The following is a 26,268-nucleotide window of genomic DNA, read 5'->3' on the forward strand; positions in this document are numbered from 1 at the left end:
TTTGAATCATCTCCCTTTTCTTTTTGAGAAGCCTGGCTAGAGGTTTGTCAATCTTGTTTATTTTTTTTTTCGACGTTTATTTATTTTTGGGACAGAGAGAGACAGAGCATGAATGGGGGAGGGGCAGAGAGAGAGGGAGACACAGAATTGGAAACAGGCTCCAGGCTCTGAGCCATCAGCCCAGAGCCTGACGCGGGGCTCGAACTCCCGGACCGCGAGATCGTGACCTGGCTGAAGTCGGACGCTTAACCGACTGCACCACCCAGGCGCCCCAATCTTGTTTATTTTTTCAAAAAACCAACCCTTGGTTTCGTTGATCTGCTCTACAGTTTTTTTAGATTCTATATTGTTTATTTCTGCTCTGATCTTTATTATTTCTCTTCTTCTGCTGGGCTTAGGCTGCCTTTGCTGTTCTGCTTCTATTTCCTTTAGGTGTGCTGTTAGATTTTGTATTTGGGATTTTTCTTGTTTCTTGAGATAGGCCTGGATTGCAATGTATTTTCCTCTCAGGACTGCCTTCGCTGCGTCCCAAAGCGTTTGGATTGTTGTATTTTCATTTTCGTTTGTTTCCATATATTTTTTAATTTCTTCTCTAATTGCCCGGTTGACCCACTCATTCTTTAGTAGGGTGTTCTTTAACCTCCATGCTTTTGGAGGTTTTCCAGACTTTTTCCTGTGGTTGATTTCAAGCTTCATCGCATTGTGATCTGAAAGTATGCATGGTATAATTTCAATTCTTGTATACTTATGAAGGGTTGTTTTGTGACCCAGTATATGATCTATCTTGGAGAATGTTCCATGTGCACTCGAGAAGAAAGTATATTCTGTTGCTTTGGGATGCAGAGTTCTAAATATATCTGTCAAGTCCATCTGATCCAATGTGTCATTCAGGGCCCTTGTTTCTTTATTGACCATGTGTCTAGGTGATCTATCCATTTCTGTAAGTGGAGTGTTAAAGTCCCCTGCAATTACCACATTCTTATCAATAAGGTTGCTTATGTTTATGAGTAATTGTTTTATATATTTGGGGGCTCCGGTATTCGGCGCATAGACATTTATAATTGTTAGCTCTTCCTGATGGATAGACCCTGTAATTATTATATAATGCCCTTCTTCATCTCTTGTTACAGCCTTTAAATTAAAGTCTAGTTTGTCTGATATAAGTATGGCTACTCCAGCTTTCTTTTGGCTTCCAGTAGCATGATAAATAGTTCTCCATCCCCTCATTCTCAATCTAAAGGTGTCCTTGGATCTAAAATGAGTCTCTTGGGGCGCCTGGGTGACTCAGTTGGTTGGGCGACCGACTTCGGCTGAGGTCATGATCTCACGGTCCGTGAGTTCGAGCCCCGCATCGGGCTCTGTGCTGACAGCTCAGAACCTGGAGCCTGTTTCAGATTCTGTGTCTCCCTCTCTCTCTGACCCTCCCCCATTCATGCTCTGTCCCTCTCTGTCTCAAAAATAAATAAATGTAAAAAAAAAAATTTTTTTTTAAATAAAAAAAAAATAAAATGAGTCTCTTGTGGACAGCAAATAGATGGGTCTTGTTTTTTTATCCATTCTGATACCCTATGTTTTTTGGTTGGCGCATTTAATCCATTTACATTCAGTGTTATTATAGAAAGATACGGGTTTAGAGTCATTGTGATGTCTGTATGTTTTATGCTTGTAGCGATGTCTCTGGTACTTTGTCTCACAGGATCCCCCTTAGGATCTCTTGTAGGGCTGGCTTAGTGGTGACAAATTCCTTCAGTTTTTGTTTGTTTGGGAAGACCTTTATCTCTCCTTCTATTCTAAATGACAGACTTGCTGGATAAAGGATTCTCGGCTGCATATTTTTTCTGTTCAGCACATTAAAGATCTCGTGCCAATCCTTTCTGGCCTGCCAAGTTTCAAGAGAGATCCGTCACGAGTCTTATAGGTCTCCCTTTATATGTGAGGGCACGTTTACCCCTTGCTGCTTTCAGAATTTTCTCTTTATCCTTGTATTTTGCCAATTTCACTATGATATGTCATGCAGAAGATCGATTCAAGTTACGTCTGAAGGGAGTGCTCTGTTCTTGCTCTTTTTTCTTAGGTGTATAAATCCTTATATTATTTAAACATTCTTGCTGTTTGGTAGCTGGCATGTTACTACCACATCTGGCCAAAGTACCACAATTTAGTTGACTGATTAAATGGTTGATTGGTTGACTTAGTGGACTTTTCTGAACATGATGCTTGGTTCAGCAATATGAGAATCACAGAATCTCTGGCTGGGTGTGCCAATTCTTAAACTGTAGCTGCCCCATTAGAAGAGCTTTTATAAAATACTGAACAGATTCTGATCTAATTTGGTCTTGGGTCTCAAAGACCTTCTGGGTGACTTATGGATAAGCAGGTTTAGAATCTCTGGATAGGTCTAAAGGTTACCCAGGCAATCATTGATCTGATGGTTAAATCCCTTCCATTGGGAAATCTGAAATGATAACTCTTCTTGAGACAAAGATGCTCAGTAGTCTAATCTTCCAGACAATCTTCCTGGGTTTACAAACTCTGCACACTGCTACTATAGAGGGAAGCAGCATGTAGTGGTTAGTAGTAGATCAGAACCTCCTCTCAAAAAACTAGCAGTGCTTAGCTGTGGCCCTTCTTAATGTCAGGGGACTATCCTCCCAGGTCAGTGGTTTTCAACCAGGGGAAATTTGTCCCCCAGATGACACGTGACAACATACGGAGACATTTTTGGTTGCTACAACTTGGGGAGTGCTACTGGCATCTAGTGAGTAGCAGTCAGGGATGCGGCCACACATCCCACACTACATAGGACAGCCTCCCACAACAAGGAATTATCCAATACAAAGTGTCAGTAGTGCCAAGGTTGAGAAACCCTTTCCTAGATCCTTGCTCTCAGGTTCTCCCTCCTGCCCCAGAAAACATCATCTTTAAAGGAATTCATCCTAAACCTTTTCCTTCTTTCTGAGACATGATTTCAACAATGTCTTCCAAATCAACATTTTACAACCTTTTTAAGTAGTCCCCAAATGAGATAATTCTGCTTTGCTTTTAAAAAATAAAGACTCCTGCCCAACTGTGTATGTCAGAGAGACAGAATAATCCCAACTTTTCCACTTGCTGCTTCCTTTCCCACTTGGCTGCCTTTCTGAAATACAAAATGAGCTGAGCCTCATGACCGAGCAGAGGCCCTGCCTCACCTGCATTGACCAGGTGCCACAGCCAGTGGAGCCAGCCATCGGGACACAGGTCACCCCATGCAATGTCCTGAGGCTCCTCAGTTTATCCGCTGCCAGCCTGGCTGGGTCAGGCTTGCTGCCAAGTTGATTAATAAGTGCTGGGCCAACACTTCTAGTAGGTCCTAGACCTGCTTATTTTTCTCCCCAACTTCCTTAGATCATTTCATTATTAAATTAAAGATTGTTGTGATTTAAACTGAACTGTCAGGCAGCCTGGAGACAAACGTGGGGTTTGGTGAAGAAATTGAACCTTGGTGCTGCATTTACTAAATCCAGCCTCAGTTGGGTGCTTTCTCTTTCTCTTAAAGAAGTAATTCAAACCTCCCAGGGCTGGAAGTAGAAGCAGAACCTTCCCCTGCAGTGTCAGGAGCCCACACAGAGAGGCTGGCATGCCAGGAAAGGAAGCCGATTATAAATAGCAGAAAAAGCAGCATCAGTCAAAACTCACTGATGTGCCTGAGAAAAATGTTAAGGGAAACAAACAGCTTCTGAAATAAGAAGCAATGATCTTTTTTTATTTTTTTTTTAATTTAAAGTGCTAAAGAATGAAAACAATATATATACATATAGGTTAAACACACATACACACACACACACTGCATACACACAGAGAACCCAACTGAGACCCTTTAGGAAATAATGGGTAATTATTAATTGTAAAAGAACAAAATTACAAGTAGTCAGAGCCACACAGAAGAAACAGCTGTCCTTTCTCTGTGTAGTCAATGCTATTTGTTTAGAAAGTCTATGGTTTCCCCTTCTAAAATAATTTTCCTGTTATGTGTATCTTTTTTCCAGCTTCGATGGAAACCATTTGAGATTCCAAAAACGTCTCAGAAGAAAGTGGACTTTGTGAGTGTAAGTCAACAGCATCCACACCTGCCCTCTGCTCTTTCTTCCCCAGTGAGTGATCCAGCCATCTTCAGGCTGAATGCCAAGCGGAAGCAGACTTAGAGGCAGGCAGCAGAGACAGAACCACCTGCCTCTGTTTTCAGGGCTGGCCGAGCGATGTCTTACTTAGGCACCATATGGCCCCTGACACCAAAGGGCACTGGTAAGCTATTTACAACATCTCTGAATGGCCAGTGGAAATTGAGCATTGACCTACCTGAGGTTTTTTGTTTTTGGCTAGAAAAGGGTTCTTAGCCTTTTTCCCCCCATGGACTCCTTTAATAGTCTGGCAAATCTTGTATTTTTAAATGCATAAAATAAATTCCATAAAATTACAAAGAAGCTGATTATATTGAAATACAATGATTAACATATTAAAATAACAAATTTGGTTTGGTTTATAGTAACATATATGCTTCCTTATTAATGCACTACATCACAAGATCTATGAAAATATCTAATAACTATGGTTGTTAGAAGTATGAACATAAATGATACTCTGGAATAGCCATAATAACTATAATGTGATATAAAGAACCCATGATTTCTATCAGTGGAAAGGTTACAGGCACTTCTAATATTTCTGTGGGTTTTTGCTTACATTCATATTAATTGAAGCAAATGATACATTTCAGAGATTAGTCAAAATAAATATATAATTTTGTCCCCATCCAAGTTCATGAACTTTCTGAAATGGACCCTTGGGCTAGAATAGCATCAACTCAGGTCAACAACTCTAGTTAATGCAATGCTGGTCACAAGTTCTGCTTGGTAGTTATAAGGGCTGGGAGTATTGGAACACTTGTGCTCAGAGCAAACATTGTAGGGGAGAAGGAAGGGAGCTACAATGAGGAGGGGCTCAAAGAAGCCAGTGGAGGCCTTTGCAGACCAACCTCAGCCAATGGCTTACTTAGGGAGAGTCCAGGTGCCCAGCCATAAGCCAAATTTTCTGGATCATGCAAATTCCTTGTCTATATTCAATGCTCCAAGCTCTGTGTAGACTCATCTAAATAGACCCCAAACTGGCAAACTGAGTTAAAATACAAAAATAAATCCCCCACTGTGGGTGAATTGTGGATATCTGAAGGAGCAGAGCTCCCTCCTTTCAGGCTTCTCATCTGCAGGTTGGGGCTGAGAGTTTTGAGAAGACCCAGGTGTTAAGGTTTCTTGGACTGTGGATTATCAGCAGAGAGGATTACAGTTGGTCAGAATGCTTCCACTTCCCTGTTCTGGAAACTATAGGGCTGACCCTATGTATAAGCACGGGGCTGCCTACCTGGTAAGGTGTATTTGGGGAACACTGATGTGGCAACCTTCCTCCCTAGGCCTCCTAGGTGCCTAGTTTTACCTCCAAAAGAAACTCTCCTCTAGGTTGATCTTAAGCACAAAACTGATAAAATGCCAAGTAAAGTGATCTTAGCCACTGAGACAGTCCAAATCTAGGGCCATGGCTGGCAAATAGGGTGAGCCACCACCTACTAAACATAAACAGTAAACCTCAGGCTCCCCAGAGGCAGGCTGGACCCCAAATGTCTCACTTGTCCCACAGGGCAGACCCTGGTAAAACCTTGCCACATGGCTCTCAGGGACCAGGAGGAGGGCTGGCGTCTTGGACAATACTCACATTCACCCCTCCTTCTCCTGCGGTCTCTCCCAGGGCCTGCACACCTTGTGTGGAGCTGGAGACGTAAAGTCTAACAATGGGCTTGCCATCCATATTTTCCTGTGTAACACCTCCATGGGGAACAGGTAAGTGGCTCAGTACTGGGGCAGAACATCCCCATTCCCTAAGAGCTATTGGTGAGAGGGTGAAAGCCAGGTTGTTGTTTTATGTTATTGTTTTTTCCCCAGAGCAACATTGATATACATTAATTAATAAAAATAAGTGAGGGCTTCAAACTTGACTGACTCCTATAACATAAACAAAAATGTCACATAACAATGTAAATAGAAAACAGATGATGGGCATTGGGAAGGTGGAGTAGTCCAAGAGGCATTTTGACTTTAACCAGGTTTGGGTCAGAATATCTCTAATTTCTTAAAGTTCCCCAGGACTGTTTTTGAGCCCAAAGTCATACTGCATGAGAAGCCATTAAGGGCCACAAGTTGGTGGTAGGTCAGGCTGACAGTCTTTGGCTTCAGGTAATAATTGTGCAAACTTAACATTCCTCAATAGAGGAGCTTAAATTTTTGAACCAGAAAAATATATAAATGGCATTCTGCCTTTTCTTGGGGAAGCAGAATCTCATGGCAGTTTTGCACTCTACCTCTGGAACCAGAATGTTACATCCAAACCCAATTCCACTCTTCCTAGCTGAGTAATCTTGGGCAAGTCATTTAAATTCTCTGAGCCATGACAAAGCACTGAAGATGTACCTTTGGGTCCAGCCTCACATCATTCCACCTTCTCTCTTTTCACTTGAGCCACAGTAGTCTTCATACAGTTCTTTCAACCTGCCATGTGTTCTCCTGCCTCACAGAATTTATTTGCATGTGCTGTTGTTTCTGTCTGGAATGTTCTCCCCACTCCCCAAACTCTTGCCTAGATAATTCCTCCAATGCTCAGGTCAAATATCTCTTCTTCAGGGAAGCTTTTGCTGACCCCTCCCATTAGAACAGGTTCATTTTTCTTCCATTCTCCTGAACTTGACTTTCATAGTGCCATGACAGTTTATGATGATATTCTATAATTATTTGATTGCTATCTGACTTCCTACTGTAAGCTTCCTGACTGTAAGCTGCATGAGTGCAGAGATTGGGTCATTTTACTCACCAGTTTATACCCAGTACTGAGCCTGGCACATGGTGGGTAGTAAACAATTTTGTGGTGTGAGTTAATTTGTCTGAACATTGTTAAAACTGAAAAATCACAGGGGCGCCTGGGTGGCGCAGTCGGTTAAGCGTCCGACTTCAGCCAGGTCACGATCTCACGGTCCGTGAGTTCGAGCCCCGCGTCAGGCTCTGGGCTGATGGCTCGGAGCCTGGATCCTGTTTCCGATTCTGTGTCTCCCTCTCTCTCTGCCCCTCCCCCGTTCATGCTCTGTCTCTCTCTGTTCCAAAAATAAATAAAAACGTTGAAAAAAAAATTTTTTTTTTAAAAATAAAAAAAAAAAAACTGAAAAATCACAGGAATTATTCTTTATGTTTCAGATGTTTTTACAATTCAGATGGGGACTTCTTAATTGGTAAGTTCTGAAGATTTCACTGTGAATTGGTCCCCAATCACAAGCTACTTTTCTATTTTATACATATTATTTTCCTTTATCCTTCAGTCTGTCTTATGTAGTCCAATCTGCAGACTGAGGTCTAGAGGTCATTGGTGGTCTGGAACAGATTCCTGGTGTACCTCAAAGTCCCTACTCTATTCCATAGTCTCTCTGCCTTTGCCTATCTCTGCTGGGCCTTTATAACATGGGAGATCTGGCAACTAAAAGGAAATAAAGAGTAATACCAACCTGTGATTAATTTACTAAGATAACTCTATTTGCCTTCAAACCCACTCAATAATATACCTTCTGTTATCAATATCTGCAGTTTAAATAGAAATTTTCATGATGCCATCTAAAACAGAATGTCTTTTAGAGATTTCTTTGGTCTGCCCATTCTATTTGATGGTTTCAGTATTGATATTTTGAAGTCAACATTTTGGTGTAGACATTAGATATGCAAATACCAGACTCTTGCTGGAACTACCAGAAATGAGTGGTTTTCCATCCTATTTCTGCTGCCCTTTTTGGTCAATCCACAAAACTGTGCGTATACAAACTGTTTTCCTGGCAACCAAGAGTAAACAGAGTCAACTTTTTTCTTTCACTTTCTTCTAGGTAGTAAAATTGCTAACCTAAGTTGTCAGAATATCCATTTCCCTCCATGAGACTCAATAAAGCTCTTTTCTTTTGGAATGAAAAATCAAATGCAGCCCTTAAGCCTTTTACTCTTCATGAAGTGGTCCTCACATGGGAAGAATTGCTCACTGCTGCCCTGTCTTTTTTGTTAGTTCCCCAGAAAGGGAAACTTCTCATTTACACTGAGTTTGGCAAGATGCTTGTGCAGCCCAATGAGATCTGCGTCATTCAGGTTGGTGATGTGTCCCCTCTCCCTTGCCTCTCCCTAATTTGGGAGCAATCAGATGTTGCAGCTGCTGTTATTTCCAACTCTAAAATTTCTTGGTGGATCGTGTCTAAGCAAGGAGAGGGAGTTTTAGTCATGCAGAAGGCTCTTGTGCCGAAGGGTAAGCAGGCTTGGGTGCCTGGTTTGTTTTAAAATAAGACACCATCACAAAGCAAAGAGCATTGTCAATTTGCTTTCTGAAATACTTATATATACTTTAGACAGGGTTCTGTTCACATGGATTGGGGGAGGGGGTGCAGTGAATATTAATTTCTTAAAACTGTGGCTATATCAGAGCACTGGGATCTCTGAGTCCAATGAGAGATTAGATTAGAATTGGTTTGGGTAAGGGATGCCTGAGTGGCTCAGTTGGTTAAGAATTGGTTTGGGTCATAGATGTGATTAGGAGTTATACTTTTCCTTTTTTGTTTGTCTGTTTTAAGTAATTATTTATTTATTTTTAATTTTTTAAAAGTTTTTATTTATTTTTGAGAGAGAAAGAGCATGCGCAAGTGGGGGGAGGGGCAGAGAGAAAGGGTCTAAAGCATCTAAAGCGAGCTTCACCTGGACAGCAGAGTCCGATGCCGGGCTCATACTCAGGAACCATGAGGTCATGGTCTGAGCCGAAGGTAGATGCTTAACTGACTGAGCCACCCAGACGCCCTAAATTTTTCGTTTTAACTCATCTTTGAGCTGGTCACCTCTCAAACATACCTCAACAGACTATAGCTGTACTTTTTGCATGTGGGGCTGGCTGTGGCTCTGGGGCGTCTTCTTTATAGCTACAGGTATGATTTGGGAGTGCTCACCAGTGTCTGCTTCCCATTCCAGAGAGGAATGCGGTTCAGCATAGATGTCTTCGAGGAGACCAGGGGCTACATCCTGGAGGTCTACGGCGTCCACTTTGAGTTGCCTGACCTGGGACCAATTGGTAAATCTTCACTACAAGCTTTTAGGCTCCCTTGAGAGATAGGACAGATAATCTCATGAGAGTGACACACCCTTCTCCCCTCATTATCTCACTCAACTTTCAACTTTCCTCTCCAGACAACTTCTCTAGACCAAGTGTAGTTGAGAAGTTCAGAAACCTATTAGAACTCCCTAAGCAACCCCAAATATTTTTTTCAGACCTCTAAGTTCAGGGATTCAGTGTCATGGCCGACCCAACTGATGAAATAAAATCATTAATTAGTTCATCGGTATATCAATCCATCAGCTAGTCTTGGCTCTTGTGTTGTGCTGAGGGTACTGACAGGAATCTCATCAAGGGTAACACAAGCCTTTTCCCATAAAATACATACATAAAAGTGAACAACCAAAGCCAACATGTTCTAAATCTCTCTCTAGAGTAGTATATAGACCGTTGAAGAGCAGACAATGTAAAATAGATTTCTGGTTATACAGTGTATATCCTGAAGGATGTAGAAGTTTGGGTTACTGGGGGGCCAAGTCACCAGGAACAGCTTTACAGAAGACATGAGATTTGATTAATCCTTGACGAAGAGTTGAGGAAAAATAAAAGGAAAGGGAACAGCTTAAGCAAAAACATACATGTGGGAATGAGCTTTATGAATAGGAGGGAGATCATCTTCTTAAGTCAATAGGGTGTGTGTAGACGATAAAGTAGAGAAAAGCTATAACAAGGGCTATACTCCTATGGAAAGGGGACACAGGCTGAAGTGCAGATAGTCTACAAACTTCACATTCCTACTCATCACATTCCACAAAATCTACACAGTTAACTCAGAGCTATGAAGGAGCTAGAAACCACAGCCTCTATGAGGCAGATTAAAACTTTCAAAAGTGAATCAAGGTCCCCACCCCCGATTCTTCTGGCAAACTGGAGGCAGAAGATGCAGGAGAGAAGTGAAGGTGGTAGGAGTTGTTCTCAAAACATCTATTGGAGTGAAAGGAGTGGCTTGGAAAATGGGCCCTTGGTTTCATCTTTGGCATGTTTGCTGAAGGTGGTGGCCACACCTCCCAGTTCTTCCTTTCCTTGACAACAGCTTTTTTAGAGCAAAACAGGCCAGGCCAGCATGTGCCTTCTGGTCACTCCCCTGGGGAGATCCAAATAGTCAGAGGAAGGTGGGAGGCAGCAGAGAGGCAGCTGGAGCCACGGTGGGCCGTCTGTCATCCTGCTCACCACCCGCTCTTCCCACTTCAGTCTGGCTTCCTGCTGCTCTACAGCCAGCATAGCCTCCAGGTTCCATGGAACACGTACCCTCTGGAAAATATATATAATTTACTAACCAGCTGGGGGCTTATATTTTTTAACCCCAGGAGCTGGAAATGATAAAACACTCCCCAGGTCTCTCCTCTCAGAGTTAAATTATGTTTTTGCACTTAGACTTTTTATTTTTGGTCTTTTGATTTATTTTCCTTCTCTGGAGGGAACACTCGCTCCTAAGCAAAGGTAAGCAGGCAAGTCCTGAATACTTTTTTCCTGAGTGGCAGACAGATTTGTCAGGCTGGAGAGCAATTCTGCAGATTGATTCTGAGTTCTGTCTGAGGAGCAGAGGCATGCCTGGGGCAACAGTATGTAACCCTTCCTTTTTGAGATCAAGGACTGTAGATGAGTTCTAGAATCATCATGGTTTTCTTAACAGAGAAGTTCTAGTATTCTACCAGACCTTCCCTTTGCCTCTTTTCTAGCCTCATCCTCTCCCTCACCTGCAGTGATCCAGTAATGCCTGTAACATGGTTGATAAGCCATACTTACTCTACAACTTTAGGAGGTGATGCTGGTGATGATGATGATGATGATGATGATTTTCATGATTCTTTTTACTAATCATGTTTCCTAATCTTTTTCCTAATCCTTTACCTTCCTTTTAGGAGGTAAAAGGTAAAAAGGATTCCAATGAGCATTTGGACAATGAAAACAAATTATGGAATGGCTTTTGACATGGAAGAGAGCCCTTTCTCTTTGTGCAACCGTAGGCATCTTTCCTATATGATTTCACAAGTGTCTAAAAGACTTTTGGGTTGCTGTGTTCTAGGAGCTAACGGCCTGGCCAATCCTCGTGATTTTTTGATACCCGTTGCCTGGTATGAAGATCGCCAAGTGCCAGGTGGCTACACTGTGATTAATAAATACCAGGGCAAGCTATTTGCTGCCAAACAGGTAAAGTAAGAGGATGATTGGAAGACAGGAAGGGAATATTAAGCACCTACTGATTGCTAAGGCCAGTGTTAAGTACTAGACATATATTCTTTAATCTTTATAAGTACTTGACATATATTATATTCTTTAATCTTTACCATATCACTAAATAATTACAAATAAGGTACTATTTGTCTCATTTATAGTCATGAAAAGGGAATTACAAATAATTTGCCAAATGCCATAGTAAATGGCAGAACAAGCATTAGTACCTATATCTCTTTGACTCCAAAGGTCATGCTCTTTCTACTCACCAAGCAATAAAAATCCTGGCAATATAGTAGATCTCTATAAGTGGTGTATAAAATATAATATACAGGCAGGATAGTTTGTTCTGAAAAGGGAAATGAGTAAACAAGCAGGTCACCCAATATTTATATTATCAATGGCCACCATATTTCAAATACAAGCCATGAATGATACAAAACAAGTAGAACTCAGTTCATTAGCTTGACTTTGTTTATACCAACAGCCTTGTAAACTCAAAGACAAGCAAAGGCTTATCCCTTATTAGGGATATATTAACAAATAATAACAATATGTAATCTATAATATATCAGATATATTATATTATTACTTAATATATGGAATATATATTAGCAGAAAGTAATCATATAAACAAAGCAATCCAAAGATTTCTTCTGTTTACCATTATCTATTAGCATTATTTTTGCCCATTTGACATATTGCTTATATTTTTCAAGGCATATTATTTTTCTTGGACAGCATCTAGAGGGTATGCTAACTAGCAAAGGCCAACTAGTTTGGCACTTAAAATTAACCCTTGAGAGTTAATTGCCTGCCTTATTGACACATTGTCACCTTCATATTGTCTGGGTCAGGATTTCTCAGAATGTGGTTCAGAGATCATTTGCATCAGAAATTCTGAGGGAGGCTTGTTTAAAATGCAGGTTCTTTGGGGCGCCTGGGTGGCGCAGTCGGTTAAGCGTCCGACTTCAGCCAGGTCACGATCTCGCGGTCCGTGAGTTCGAGCCCCGCGTCGGGCTCTGGGCTGATGATGGCCCAGAGCCTGGAGCCTGCTTCCGATTCTGTGTCTCCCTCTCTCTCTGCCCCTCCCCCGTTCATGCTCTGTCTCTCTCTGTCCCAAAAATAAATAAACGTTGAAAAAAAAAAAATATATTTATAAAATGCAGGTTCTTTGATGTTACTCCAGCCTAGCAAAAATGATAACTTCTGGGAACGGAGTGTGGAAACCTTCAGTCATTTTAAGCATGCTCCCCATATTATTTTTGACATACAGTTGAGAGAGAGCCATCATTCTAGAGGCAGCCAGCAGCTCCATGGGTTTCCACTTCCCAAGTGAACTCTGTGCTGGTTATTCCTTGTGTGACCTCCTACATTGATCCATTATCTCTTCTCTGCCACGATCTGTCACCTGAGAGCTTGACCTATATGGGCTCCCTAGGCTTTTGGTTAGGTTCAACCTGTGAGAGGTACTCACAGGAAATTGGAGGGCAGGAGGAAAGACAAGTTGGGGTTTTTCTTCCCCTGCTTCTTCCCTAGATGGGACTTCATCCCTCCATGATCTCAGCTCCTGTTGGGTAGCCTCGGTGGTGTGCTGAAACCAGTTCATACTGGCATGAGAGAGCTAATATACACATTCTTCCCAGCTTTGTGTTCAGCAACATCATGTTAGTAGATGAAAAAATGATCATGGTGAGAGTATTTATACCCCAGAAATTAGCAAATGCTATAAAACAGAGCTTTTTAATTTTTTCCAGAGAGGCAGTTGGTGTGATGTATATACCACCACACCACTGAACAGCCCCTTCTTCGTGGTTCTAGCTCTTGCTTGAATCCTATAACAGCATTTTCTTCCCATATCCCTCAGGCCTAGGAATGGCAATGTCTTCCCACTGTTGCTAGACTCAGAAACCTCACCATCTCTAGTCAATTCACTTAACTCTAATCATATCTGTCTGAGTAGTCCCTTCAGTAAAGTCTTTAGAACATTCTGAATTGGGTTCCGTTTCCAGAACAGATGCATAACTACAATGGGGACTACCTTCCTGTAACAGAGCACTGATCCTCTCCTACCCCAGGGCAGGCCCAGGAAGCATCACCTTAGGATTGTTCTGGAAACTCAAGTCCTTGAGTCCTAAGGGAACTCTTAGATCCCTTCTCACCCTCCTGCACTTACCAACCCAGGCACTGCGTGTACCAGAAGCTCCTCTAGATAGCAATTACCTGGAGAGCAGTCACAGCAAGTGCACCGGGAAACCCAGACGGTGGCCCAGATTGTCTGAGAATTGCTGACATTCACAGATTCTCACAACTGTGTTAAAAATTGTTGAAAAGGCACTACTTGGAGAATGCATTGTGCTTCTGCTGCACATGTGATCTGAGGCAGCTGCAGCTTATGAACTGGAAAAATAGGGTTAGTGGCTTAGCAAGGGACAGTCTGTAGGCACGTGAAGCAACCACAACATGATTCGGGGTTATACTTCTCCCAAAGGATGGTATTATTAGATTATGTGAACAAAATCAAATCAGGAGAGACAGTGATGCCAAATACAAACTGTGGAATCACAGCTACAAAAGCATTAAGTACTAAGATCACCCTTTCCTGCTTTTTTTGTGTTTGTGTGATCAGGATGTCTCCCCATTTAACGTTGTGGCCTGGCACGGGAACTACACCCCCTACAAGTACAACCTGGAGAACTTCATGGTCATTAATTCAGTGGCCTTTGACCACGCAGTAAGTCTGAACCATGGAGGGGCCTGGAGATAGGGTAGCTCTTGGATGGGAGGGGTCCATAGTAGTCCCCTGACGTTCACAGATTTAACGTTTCCAGTGTCACCCTTGGAAGGCCACGATATAGTCATTCATCATTATGCTGACAGGAATTTGAATCATCTACAGCAAGGCTTTGGTGAAGGAGTAAATAACAAGCTAGTGGGAGAGCCAAGCCTTCCATGTAACACTCACCCTTGAACACAGCCCGGTTCTCACACAGAGGATCACAGCAACCCCAATAGATGGCTAAAAACTTAGTTTCTTCTTGGAAAAGGCTAATATTAGTGATAAAGTGATAAGAAAGGAAAATCTCTGGATTTGGAAAGTTCTCTGTCCTGCTTACAAATGCTGAGTCTGCTTGGTCTAGCTGCCTATTCCAGTGCTTCTACTCCTGGCTGTTTTCAGCAGTGATGGAGCAGACAGCCCTCTTCTAAAGTTCCTCAGAATGTTCAGTGCTTGAATTTAAACCAAAGAAAGTGAACTTGGTCATATTTTTCACTCAATTAGAGGCCCACAAATAGGTCCCTGGTCTACAGGGCAAGCTCCCAAAGCCCCACATTCATGATAAAGTGCTAGCTCTGAGATCCTGGGGGAAAGTTCATTTTGCAGCCTGGTTCATAATAGATTAACTTAACCCACAAGCTGACGGGATAATTAGAGCAGAAGCCAGAGAACCAGAGACAGGAAGATTACTCTGAGCCAGTTCAGTTTATCTCTAGGGGGACAAAACTACCTTTCTGAAGAGCAACAACTCGTAACAAAACCAAAAGGGAAAAGAAAATGAGGCATCAAGACCAAAACAGCATGAAAAAGGACCCTGAGACACTGATAGAGCTTTATTTGAGCCTCACTACCTTTTCTTTAACAGTTTCAGATCATTTTTCATGATGGATGAAGAAGTTTAAAGTCTCACGGCAATAGGGTTGGGTTTTTGGCTTGCCTTTGCATAGTTTCAATCTCTGTGCTGCTGCCACAGTTATTTTTCCAAAATTTTTCCAAAATCCTATTTTATGACTCCTTCAGCACCCCCCCCCACCACCACTACCACCACTAGCAATGCTAAAGGGGTAAGGAATAGACAGATCTCAACCATCTTTGAATCCCAGACCCTAGAATGGCATGTGAAAGCAAACATGATCATTGATTTTTTCCAAAATTAGCTGGTGTTAATTCATTTTGCTTCATGCACAGCAAGAGGGGAAAGTCAGATGAGTGATTACTGCACCTTATCGATAAGCCAAAATTCAGGTCTGGTCATTCTACCACTGCATTAGAAAACCTTTCAGCCTCCCTGTGGTTTAGGATCATCTGAGCTCTGAAGCATGGTATCTGATGTTCTCCACCATCTGGCCCTGGACTCCTTTTTCCAGTATTAACTCTTAGCCCCTCTTCCCTTTGCCAGTGCACCCTGGCAATGCTTTCTTGCCTCTTGACAAAATCTCTGTGCACTTTGATGTATTTCTTGTTTTCTATGCTTCAAATGCCTTTTCCTCTCTTTCCTGCCTCCCTCCTTTTTCTTTCTTTCTCCTTTCATTCCTCAGGACCTTCCTCAAATATCACCTCCTCTTCGAAGCCTCCCCTGATCCTCTCAGGTAGGCAGGCACTCTCTATACTCCCTTGGATTTCTACTTATAAAGTGAGATTATCCTTGGCACCTTGCTAGGATTAGTTGTTCATGCACCTGTTTTATGACTCCTTCAGCACCCCCCCCACCACTACCACCACTAGTAATGCTAAAGGGGCAAGGAATAGATAGATCTCAACCATCTTTGAATCCCAGACCCTAGAATGGCATGTGAAAGCAAACATGATCATTGATTTCAATTAAATTGAATCTCAATCTTTCCACTGAAAGATTCTAAAGTTCTTTTAAAATCACAATATTGTTTCCCTCGACACTACCACCGTCCAAACTAGTGATGTAAGTGGTGGATTTTAGACCTGAGAATCAAACAGGGGTAAGAAAGCAATGAGGATGGCATCTGGAATCTCTGCGAGGCCCCCAAAGAGAAGCACATTCTACATTTATACCAAAAGCTAGATACTATTTTATTGCTGTTTCAACCTCACTCTGAGCATCTATTCTGCCAAGAACTCCCTGAAGCACATCCCAGCTCTTCACCCTGACCTGAGGTTGAGAGGCAGACACGACTGGTTCTCAGACCCGCGTGGTAATATTTGCATGAAATGGGGGCTCAGCAGGATGAGAAAGGAGTTCCAAGTCTTCTTAGCTGGTATTAATTCATTTTGCTTCATGCACAGCAAGAGGGGAAAGTCAGATGAGTGATTACTGCACCTCATCGATAAGCCCAGAACACTTAGCCTGGCCTGTGTGGTTTGATCAGAATTTAGAACATCAACTTGGAAACCCCTTCCAGTGTGGGGACACATGTGCCATTGTCCAGCCGCCTCCTTTCCATCGTGGGCTCAGTGTCTCCTTGCGCTTTCACAGGACCCATCCATCTTCACAGTATTGACCGCCAAGTCTGTCCGCCCTGGGGTGGCTGTCGCTGATTTTGTCATCTTCCCACCTCGATGGGGGGTTGCCGATAAGACCTTCAGGCCTCCTTATTACCACAGTAAGTCTCTCTTTTCCCAAGCCACATTGGAAACCAAAGAGATAGCAAAGCAGTGAAACTTATTACCCATTGGGAATACCACCAAGGAGTTTCCAGACACCATGCTCTGGCTGGCTTTCAGGATCCTGCCTCCTGAGACCCAGTGCTGCTCCTCAGACTTGTAGCGGTTGAAACACCACAGATGGAGATGGCAGTGATGTGTTGACTCTGAGAAGGAAGTAATTAATGCCTACAGCCCAGTTTCCCTGGCCCTGAGGAGAGGCAGAAAGGCTGATAAAGTGTGAAGCAAGACGTTTCTTTACATGTCAGACCCTTCTTTTTAGGGGAGAGAGAATGGTGGGATGTGGTTGGTAACTTTGTTGTTTTTGGAAAGCTCTTGATCTAAGTCTGGTTCGAAAGCCAGGAAATGTGCCTTCTCCAATTATTTTGGTGGGATGAAACAGACTGCCATTCACACTAGGGAATGGACTCCATTCTGGAAGCAGTTTCTGTGGAGTATTAGTTACCTAGAACAGAACTTACTAAATCTATTATTTTTATTTTATTAATATTATTACTAGCAGCTAACAATTATTAACCATTTTCCATGGCTATACGTTCCTTATAAGAATTAACCCACGTAATCCTCAAAACAGTTGTAAGAGGGAGGTAATATCATTATTCTCTTTTTTTCAGAAGGTGAAATTGAGGCATAAAGGATTAAGTAATTTGGAAAGATTGAGTAACTTGCTCAAGGCCCCACATCTAGTTAAGTGGTTGAGTCAGGGTTTAATTGAATTAAATGTGTGCCAGAGCACACATACACTCGTTACCAGTAACTGATGTGCCTAGCCCAGTGCCCAACATACAATATGCATCTAATAAACATTTACTTAATTAGTAAATGCATCACCAAGAATGAATAAGGTATTTCATGGCTATATTTAATGAAGTTGGCATTTTTAGTTGTGCAATAGCTAGCTGTAAATCCAACCTAAAGGTCAATGTACAATTCCACTTCTTGGAGATTGCATTTCTGTACATAGAGTTCTGAAAAGACTCTGAGGTACATTTCAGCTAGAATATTCTTTTTTTTTTTTCAAGTTTATTTATTTTTGAGAGAGAGAGAGCAAGTGGGGGAGGAACGAACACAGAGAGAGTGAATCCCAAACAGGCTCTGCGCCCTCAGAACAGAGCCCTATATGGAGCTCTAACCCACAAACCATGAGATCATGACCTGAGTCGAAGTCAAGAATCAGGTGCCTGACCGACAGCCATCCAGGCACTCCACAGCTGGAACATTCTTAAAAATAAATCCCTTTCCTTAGTCAATCTCAGGGCTTTCTGTCTATATAAGGTTCCTCCCTATATGTACCAGCTCCCAGGTGCCCCAGCTCAACAAGATATAACAGTGCACTGAATGGGTAATTTAGGCATTTATAAAAGGTGGAGAAGTAGGGCCCTAAGGATGGAAGAAAGCCATTTTATGGTCTAATTCCAGCACCACATTTTTCAGGTGACATCATTATGGTGGAGAAAATGATACAATCAGTTACCACCACAAAGATACTACTTTGTCAATAGAGTCAAAATAAACTATCATCTTTTCTGAAGAGTATCAAGCCCATCATAGGCCCTGACTGTTCTGGAAATCAATCCCCTAGAAGACCTGCTGTCCAGGAGAACTGCTTTAGCTTAGCCTGTACCTCACATGCTAGCCCTTGATAATTCACTATTTCACAGAGTTCTTGTTTTGAGGCTGCTATGTACCTCTATGTGCCTGATATGGTAGTTTTCAAATTTTCATATATGTCAGTGTCACCTGGAAGGCTTGTTAAAACAGATTCTTGGGCCCCACCTTCAGAATTTCTGTTTTAGCAAGGTCCAGGCTGGGGCCTGAGAATTTGCCTTTGTAACAGGTCCCCATGTGATGCTCATGCTGCTGTTCCAGGAACCACACTTTGAGAATATTAGGGAGATAAAAATCACTTAGAATGACTCTTAAAAAAAATGTACCCCCAGCACCCACTCTTGGAGAGTATAATTAGTTGGTTCTGAGGTAGAACCTCAGAATCTGCATTTTGAATTAGCAAGGCAGCAAGACCTTCTGATGCGGAAGGTCTACAGGCCACATGTTGAGAAACACTGGCCTGTGGCTTACCTCCCTACCCAGAGAGAAGGATAATAGAACTGTCTAACTTAGACAAGTTTGCTGTTGTGCTACAGCTCTCCAGCCACTCCTAGACTTGAGCTTGTAGTTCAGCCTGCCTGAAACAAATGACCTTGTGAAATGCCTCTTATAATTTTTTAAAAGTCTCTCAAGTACATTTGGCCAGGATAGATAACAGAAAGGTATGGTTGCCTGATTTAGTTGGAAAAAATACAGAACCCCAAGTTAGAAATTATTTTTTCCAGATATATTAAAACTATTGCTTTAGCAATATTATCAAAATCTTTGCTACTTTGATGTGACTTTATAGGAGAAGTGAAGAATTATTTCTGTAGAAATATTGCCTCCAGTCATCTTAATGTACTTTAGTCAACTGGATTCAGCATTAATCAGAGAGGCAAGGTCTACCCTCCCCCTGCCCTTTGAAATATAGAAAATGATATAGAAATGTCATCACCAAAGTCATTGCTACCTAAATTCATATTCAGATCAAAGCTGAATTCTGTATTGCTCTCTTCTTAAAATTAAGCCATGAAGGGGACTCTGAGGACACATACTAGATTGAGGAGTGTGACAGCACATTTAAGTCATGAGCAGACCTGCTTTTAAAATATAGACACTTTATGCTTACAGTTGCTTCTTTTCCTCTATTTCTGCTTCATGGAATAATGAGTAGAGCTATGATTCGGGTCTTACCTTTTCTACGTGTGCCTGCAGCAGAATTTTGTTTCCTAGGCAGGATAAAAATGACTGCCTAGTCAATGACAGAAATATTTTGGCACTTGATTATACTTCACATGTAAGGAAATTATCATGCCAATGTCCAGCTTTGCAAGGGTTGCCAATGTCATAGCTCTCTGCTCTGCTCATGATTTTCACTCTCGGCACTGTCACAGAAGGGACTATGAAAGTAACTTTAAAGGGGCTATTTCTTACTCCATCACAGAACTTAGCAGAGTGTTCAATTACATCTGTGGGATGGATGGATCGGTAGACAGATGGGGTGGAGAATGGACAGATGGATGGGTAGATGGGTGAATGGATAGAAAGACACTTAAATTTGCTCAGGTGTTGTATTTCTTTAATTCTTGCTCTAAATATGTTGCTGTTCCAATAAAGAGGTTTATTTCAATAGAAACATGATTGAAATAGTAGGCACATGGTGATTTTTTTTGTCAAATTTTTTGACTCCAGAAAGCACAAAACCAACATACTTATATTAAAGCAAATTTCCATTTAATGTGAGAGAACTTTCTAACACCCAGAGCTTTTCAATAATATGGTAGACTGCTTTGTTGAGTAGAAAGCTTCCATTCACAGGAGGCATGCAGGCAGACCCAAGAAGTTATGCCAGGAATGACATAGAATATTCTTCTGTACTGAGTAGAAGTAGTGATCCTTTCCAATTTAAAAATTTTAGGATTCTATAAAGAGAATATCAATGGAAATAGAAAGAAAAGAATGAATCTCAGAGGCATTTTGGAGAGTGGAAAATAAGATGGTAGATTCAGCTACAGAAGATAGTATTTGTTAGACTATATAGCATTTATGGACTGTTTTTTACAGATACTAAGATCCTTTCACATGGATTATCATTTGATAATAGACTCCAAGTCCAGTGTTCTTTCCATTATATGACCCTTCCATCAACACACACACACACACACACACACACACACACACACACTCTCCATCTCAGTTTTCTGGATTGGGAATCAGAAATATGGTGATACCATGTACTACTGTGGGGCTATTTGGAGGAGGATTAGATAAGATGTGGGAAAAAAGATCATTTTAATATGGGGCTTATAAGCCTAGATGACAGAGTACATCTATTCTTTATTATTACTTTCATTTTAATTATTATTAAAATCGTCTGGCTATGATTTTCTTTAGATTCAACATCATTTGTTTCAGGCAATGGAACTTAAGACCTCTGACAATCCACATGGCCATCAAGTAGAGTTTTGCCTACCAAGGGTTCCACATTAATGAATGTTTTGTGGGTTCCTCCCGCCTCTGTATTCTTTAGTAATCCTAAAAATGTATCATATTCTCCTATCTTCTTGGCAGTGCACAGAAAAAAATGCTTGGGAGGTCTTGGTATTTTACAGGTTTTGCCTTAGATAATTAAAATAATATTATTTCAGGGGTGCCTGGGTGGCTCAGTTGGTTAAGCGTCCAACTTCAGCTCAGGTTACGATCCCATGGTCCATAGGTTCAAGCCCTGCATCGGGCTCTGTGCTGACAGCTCAGAACCTGGAGCCTGCTTCAGATTCTGTGTCTCCCTTGCCCATGCTCTGTCTCTCTCCATCTCTCAAAAATGAATAAACATTAAAATAATACTATTTCAACCCTCCTAGGGAACTGCATGAGTGAATTCATGGGACTTATCAAAGGTCACTATGAGGCAAAGCAAGGTGGATTCCTGCCAGGGGGAGGCAGCCTGCACAGCTCAATGACCCCCCACGGGCCTGATGCTGACTGCTTTGAGAAGGCCAGCAAAGCCAAGCTGGCACCCGAGAGGATTGCTGATGGCACCATGGTAAGCAAGTTAAATGCCAGGCTCTGGCAGCCTTGGGGGTCCCCAACCTTGTTGAGAGGAGTAGCTGCTTTTGTATTTCTCCAACGTCAGAGAGAAGGAGTCAGGAGAGGAGAGTGTGTGTCTCTCTGTGTGTATATGCCCGTGTGTGTATGTACACACCCCTAAATGTATACTAGACTTCTGATGTGGTAGGGTAGAAAGATATTCAGACTTGCGTCAGACCTGGGATCAAATCCTAGCTCTCTGGGGACACCCGAGTGGCTTAGTAGGTTAAATGTCCAAATCTTGATTTTGGCTCAGGTCACAATCTCACAGTTCATGAATTCAAGTCCCACACTGGGCTCTGCACTGATAGTGCAGAGCCTGCTTGGGATTCAGTCTCCCTCTCTCTCTGCCCCTCCCCTGATTGCTGTCTCTCTCTCAAAATAAATAAAAATAAGCTTAAAAAAAATCCTAGCTCTTAGTTCCTACAAACCCTGAATAAGTTACTTAACTTCTCTGTGCTTCATTTCCCCCCATCTGTAGAATGGGTGTGGTATTCATCCCAGCAGGTGGCTGTATTTAACCTTGCGGACTGTCCAGCACTGTTCAAATATAAAGGAATATTATTAATACTATGTAATAGGTCTTCTCTTATCTGTATGCAGCCCAGAGTATATATGCTGTGTCTCAGAATCATCTCCTGCTTTTTGAGGTAATCCTCTAGGGCCACAGTACCCAGGGATGCAGGATGTCACCTTCAGTGGAATTCTCAAGCCAAGGAGGATCAGAAAGCCTTTGCCTCACTATAGTCAGGGCTTGTGAGAAGCAGTTCTCAGCTGTTTTCTCATTTTCTTTTGCTCTCCTTTGGCATGGGATGAAATTGATGGGAGGGATTTAAAAATCTGTTTTGCATTCTTCCTGTGTCAAGCTATAAACATTGAGGCTGAACACAATTGCAGTTGACTGCGGTACTTAGTTTTACTTTATTTTTGCATTCTTGGAGGTGGAGTTTATGGACCACAAGGAGTAATTTTATGTTAAGTCATATGAAAATTTGCTTTACATTTTTAAACAAATGCCTTCAATGCTACCTGACTTTAAAATCAATAGCACAGGCCTTCCTGACTCCATGCCCAGCTTGCAAACAGACAGCGTTATCTGTCTCTCTGTCCAATGCAGTTTGCATTGAACAGTTCCAGGACCAGAGCTGATAGAGCTGATCTGCAAGGGGAGGGTGCAGAGTCCCATCTGCTTGACCTTGGCTCTCTTTCCCTTTCCAAGGGCCTTTGCAAAATTTCTATGGAACTCTACATCTCTTTGAGATGTGGTTTGACAATCTCAATTAAGATATTGCTTCCAGGGGTGCCTGGGTGGCTCAGTCAGTTGGGCGTCTCTGACTCTTGATTTCAGCTCAGGTCATGATCTCAGGGTTGTGAGACTGAGCCCCATCTTGGGCTATGCACTGAGTGTGGAGCCTGCTTGAGATTCTTTCTCTCTCCCTCTTCCCCTCCCTGATCTCTCAAAAATAAAAATAAAATAAAAAAAAAAAATAAGCCAAGGGCTCTTTGAGGTACATGGGCTACCCCACACTTGCCACTCAGTAACCTTTGGTGCCCAACATGGCTTTGGATGTCAGTGTTATCAGGGAGCACTGTTCTACATCAATGAGGCAAGGACAGAGCTGTTTTTATGAGGAACAAGACTCTGGGAAATGCATAGGGCCTGGAGCACTAGCCAGAAAGAACTCTCCTATGTAAGGGATTAAGGGCAGGGGAGGCCTTGAGTAGCCAGACAACCCAGACTACCTGGCAGGGGAGGGTCCAGCACTTTACTTAGACCTAACTTTGGGTCTCCATCACCATTTTCCATTATATAATTGGGACCCAGGCCTATCTATACACCTCATCCTTATTCCAGTTTGGAATAAATGAACTTTGTATAATACCGTCTTCATAACTCAGCTGGGATGGGGTTTTGTTACTCTGTTCAGACAGCAAGCTTCTTAAGAAGCAGGCAGCAAAGAGGCAACAACAGACAAGAACAACCGTAATAACAACCCTTATATCTGAATAGGGCTTTATAATGTGCACGGTGGTTCCACACAATCTGATACGGTCCTCATATCAAGCCTGTGGTGAGAAGTCAGGCAGGGACAATCATCTCCCTGAAGCTAATGTATATTAGATACCAAACATTAACATGGGTTCTCTGGGTTGTGACCCAACTTTTATCTTCCTTTCGTCCATCTGTATTTTTAAAATTTCCAATAATGTGAACACATAAGAATTATAGGGTTTTATTTTGTTTTTGTTTTATTTTTAAAAGCCACAATGGTAGGAAAATCAGCAATTGGTGAAGCTAGAATGTCTAAGCTGCACAGAGCACTTGCATATTCTTTCTGTTGGGGACAAAAACCTCCTGAACACAGAGGGACATCAACCATTCAGTCTTCTGGGATAGGTTTTTTAAAAGTACTACAGCCAGTCCTACCTCCTCCTTCCCTCCTCCTCCTCCTCCTCCTCCACCTCTTCTTCCTCCTCCACCTCTTCCTCCTCACTCTCTCTTTACCTCCTTCTCCTTTTCCCAGGCCATCTCCTGGTCAGAGTCCTTAAGAACAAAACTCAAATCTCAGCTCTGCCACCTCTTGTTACTATCGCTTAAGACAAGCCACTTCCAGCTTTGAGCCAGTTTCCTCCTCTGCAAAAATGGGGGTTATGGCCTCCCCACAGGGACTTAGCCACAGTAAGTGATGGCTCCTAAGAAGATGAATATTCCTAAAACTCTTCCACCTCTGCCCTTGGATCTAGCATATTTAGCTCCATAATGCTGCAAGGACAATGTGATGCTTACATGCCCAATTCCATTGTATAGAATGAAACTTGGAGCTCGGAGAAGGTAAGGGTCTTGCACCAGGTATCACTCGCCTAGAAGTGGTAGGGCTGGAGCCAGAACCCAAGGTGTGAGCCTGTTGTCCTCACCCTGCTAGCACACATGATTCATTATTCAAAGATTCTGCCTACCTACATCTTTTCTCTTGACATCTAATCAAATGTATTTTATTATCCACCTCACTTCTTTTTTGTCCCCTCCCCCATTTCCTACAGGCATTTATGTTTGAGTCTTCTCTAAGTATGGCCGTCACCAAGTGGGGGCTCAAGACCTCTAATTGTTTGGATGAGAATTACTACAAGTGCTGGGAACCTCTCAAGAGCCACTTCACTCCCAATTCCAGGAACCCAGCAGGACCTAACTGAGACTGAAGCAGTGCTATCATCATTGAGAATGGATTTGTGTGGTTTTGTTTAGAATATCATGCCTTCTGGCAGTATGGGGGAGGGGGTCGGTTAAAATGAGAACTCACTTTTTCACAGGCAAATAACTCAGACATTTGTAGAAATGTTTTTGGAAAGTTCTATGTCAGCTTAATTCCTCAATAAATACTTGACTGGTATTCTGTGGAAGTAGCAATTGGTCATAATCAGGTCGTGATGAGACATACCTATAGTGGCCAGGACTGGGGGCAGTCCATGAGATTGGCTCAAGATCAAGAGTCTTTTCACATGAGTTTGCCTGGATACCCTTATTCCAGGAGCGCAAATCCAGGGTGTTTACCACAGACCACAAGGAAGGACAGGCCAACATAGGGACCATGAACTGAGGCTGAAGCCAAGGCCAAGGTCCCAGGCATAGGGAAGCACAGGGGGTCAGCAGAGCTCCAAACATCCAGTGTCTTCCTAAAACAGATGGGCAGCCAGAACAGCAGGCTAATTATGATAGTCATGTAGCAGCCAGTATAGTTGGTTGTGGACAAGAAGCCCAGCCACCAAGAGTGAGCATCATTCAGTGAGGAGACCAGCAGTCCTGTTTTTTCCACTGAAAACCCCATATCTCATGAAACCCTCAGGCCCGGTCAAACCAGAGTGGTTAGCCCCCCTACTATTCATTCATTGATCATACCACTTGAGAGCCATTCAATGAGTCCTTGCTACGTGTCATCTACAGAGTGAGTCCCTGGGGGTGAGTGATTGAGAAGGAAGAAGTCATCTCTCCCCTTAGCGAGCTCACAGTCTGGGGACACCAGAACCAAAGAAGATCAAGGTCCCAGCACAGAACCACAGCAAAAATGAGGCAGTGAGGTATACAAACACTATGCCCAACAGCTCCCTTCCTGTGGCCGGCATCCCTCCCAAGGACTGGGCTGTCCAAGGCTCTGGGGTGAGCTGATTAGGTTCTCTTGGAGAGAGAAAACAGGCAAATCAGAACAGAAAAGAATGGCAAGTGTATTTTTCACCACTCTAGTTCTATAGTTTTAGCACATTCTCTCCTCTGTGTTGCCCAAGTATCAATTTTGATATGCTGCTACTAAGTTTTTGTTTAACAACAGGTAGTGAGAGTCAGCTATGTACCAGGGCCTAGGAACCAGGGCTGCCAAATAAAACAAAAGATGCCCAGGTAAATTTGAATTTCAGATAAACCCTGAATAATTTTTAGTACAAGAGTGGACATGGAAACCTGTCTTTTTTTTAAGTTTATTTATTTATTGAGAGAGAGAGAAAGAGAGAGAATGAGCCTGGGAAGGGCAGAGAGAGACAAAGAGAGAGAATCTCAAGGAGGCTCCAGGCTGTCAGGGCGGAGCCCAATGCAGGGCTCAATCCCACAAATCATAAGATCATGACTTGAGCTGAAATCAAGAGTTGGATGCTTAACCGACTGAGCCACCCAGGTGCCCCAGAAACCTGTATTTTTATTTGCTAAATCTGGCAACTCTATGAGGGATATGGTGGTCCAGGAGATACATATGGTTCTCGCCCTGACAGAGGTTACATTCTAAGAGGGAGACTGATGAAATAAACAAACAAAA

General features: G+C 42.4%; 1 protein-coding gene across 1 annotated transcript in view; it reads left to right on the top strand.

Annotated features, from left to right (window-relative positions):
- HGD (homogentisate 1,2-dioxygenase) overlaps positions 1–24,858 on the top strand; it is a 49,143-nt gene extending 24,285 nt beyond the window's left edge. The window contains exons 5-14 of the mRNA XM_030329377.1: positions 4,029–4,088; positions 5,779–5,870; positions 7,272–7,306; positions 8,119–8,198; positions 9,063–9,162; positions 11,231–11,355; positions 14,009–14,113; positions 16,605–16,731; positions 21,244–21,425; positions 24,512–24,858. Coding sequence (XP_030185237.1) covers positions 4,029–4,088; positions 5,779–5,870; positions 7,272–7,306; positions 8,119–8,198; positions 9,063–9,162; positions 11,231–11,355; positions 14,009–14,113; positions 16,605–16,731; positions 21,244–21,425; positions 24,512–24,661 — 1,056 coding nt within the window. The 3' untranslated portion in view covers positions 24,662–24,858. The remainder of the gene's footprint in view (positions 1–4,028; positions 4,089–5,778; positions 5,871–7,271; positions 7,307–8,118; positions 8,199–9,062; positions 9,163–11,230; positions 11,356–14,008; positions 14,114–16,604; positions 16,732–21,243; positions 21,426–24,511) is intronic.
- Positions 24,859–26,268: the final 1,410 nt, after the last annotated feature.

The sequence above is a fragment of the Lynx canadensis genome, chromosome C2, assembly GCF_007474595.2.
Source record: "Lynx canadensis isolate LIC74 chromosome C2, mLynCan4.pri.v2, whole genome shotgun sequence".
NCBI lineage: Eukaryota > Metazoa > Chordata > Mammalia > Carnivora > Felidae > Lynx > Lynx canadensis.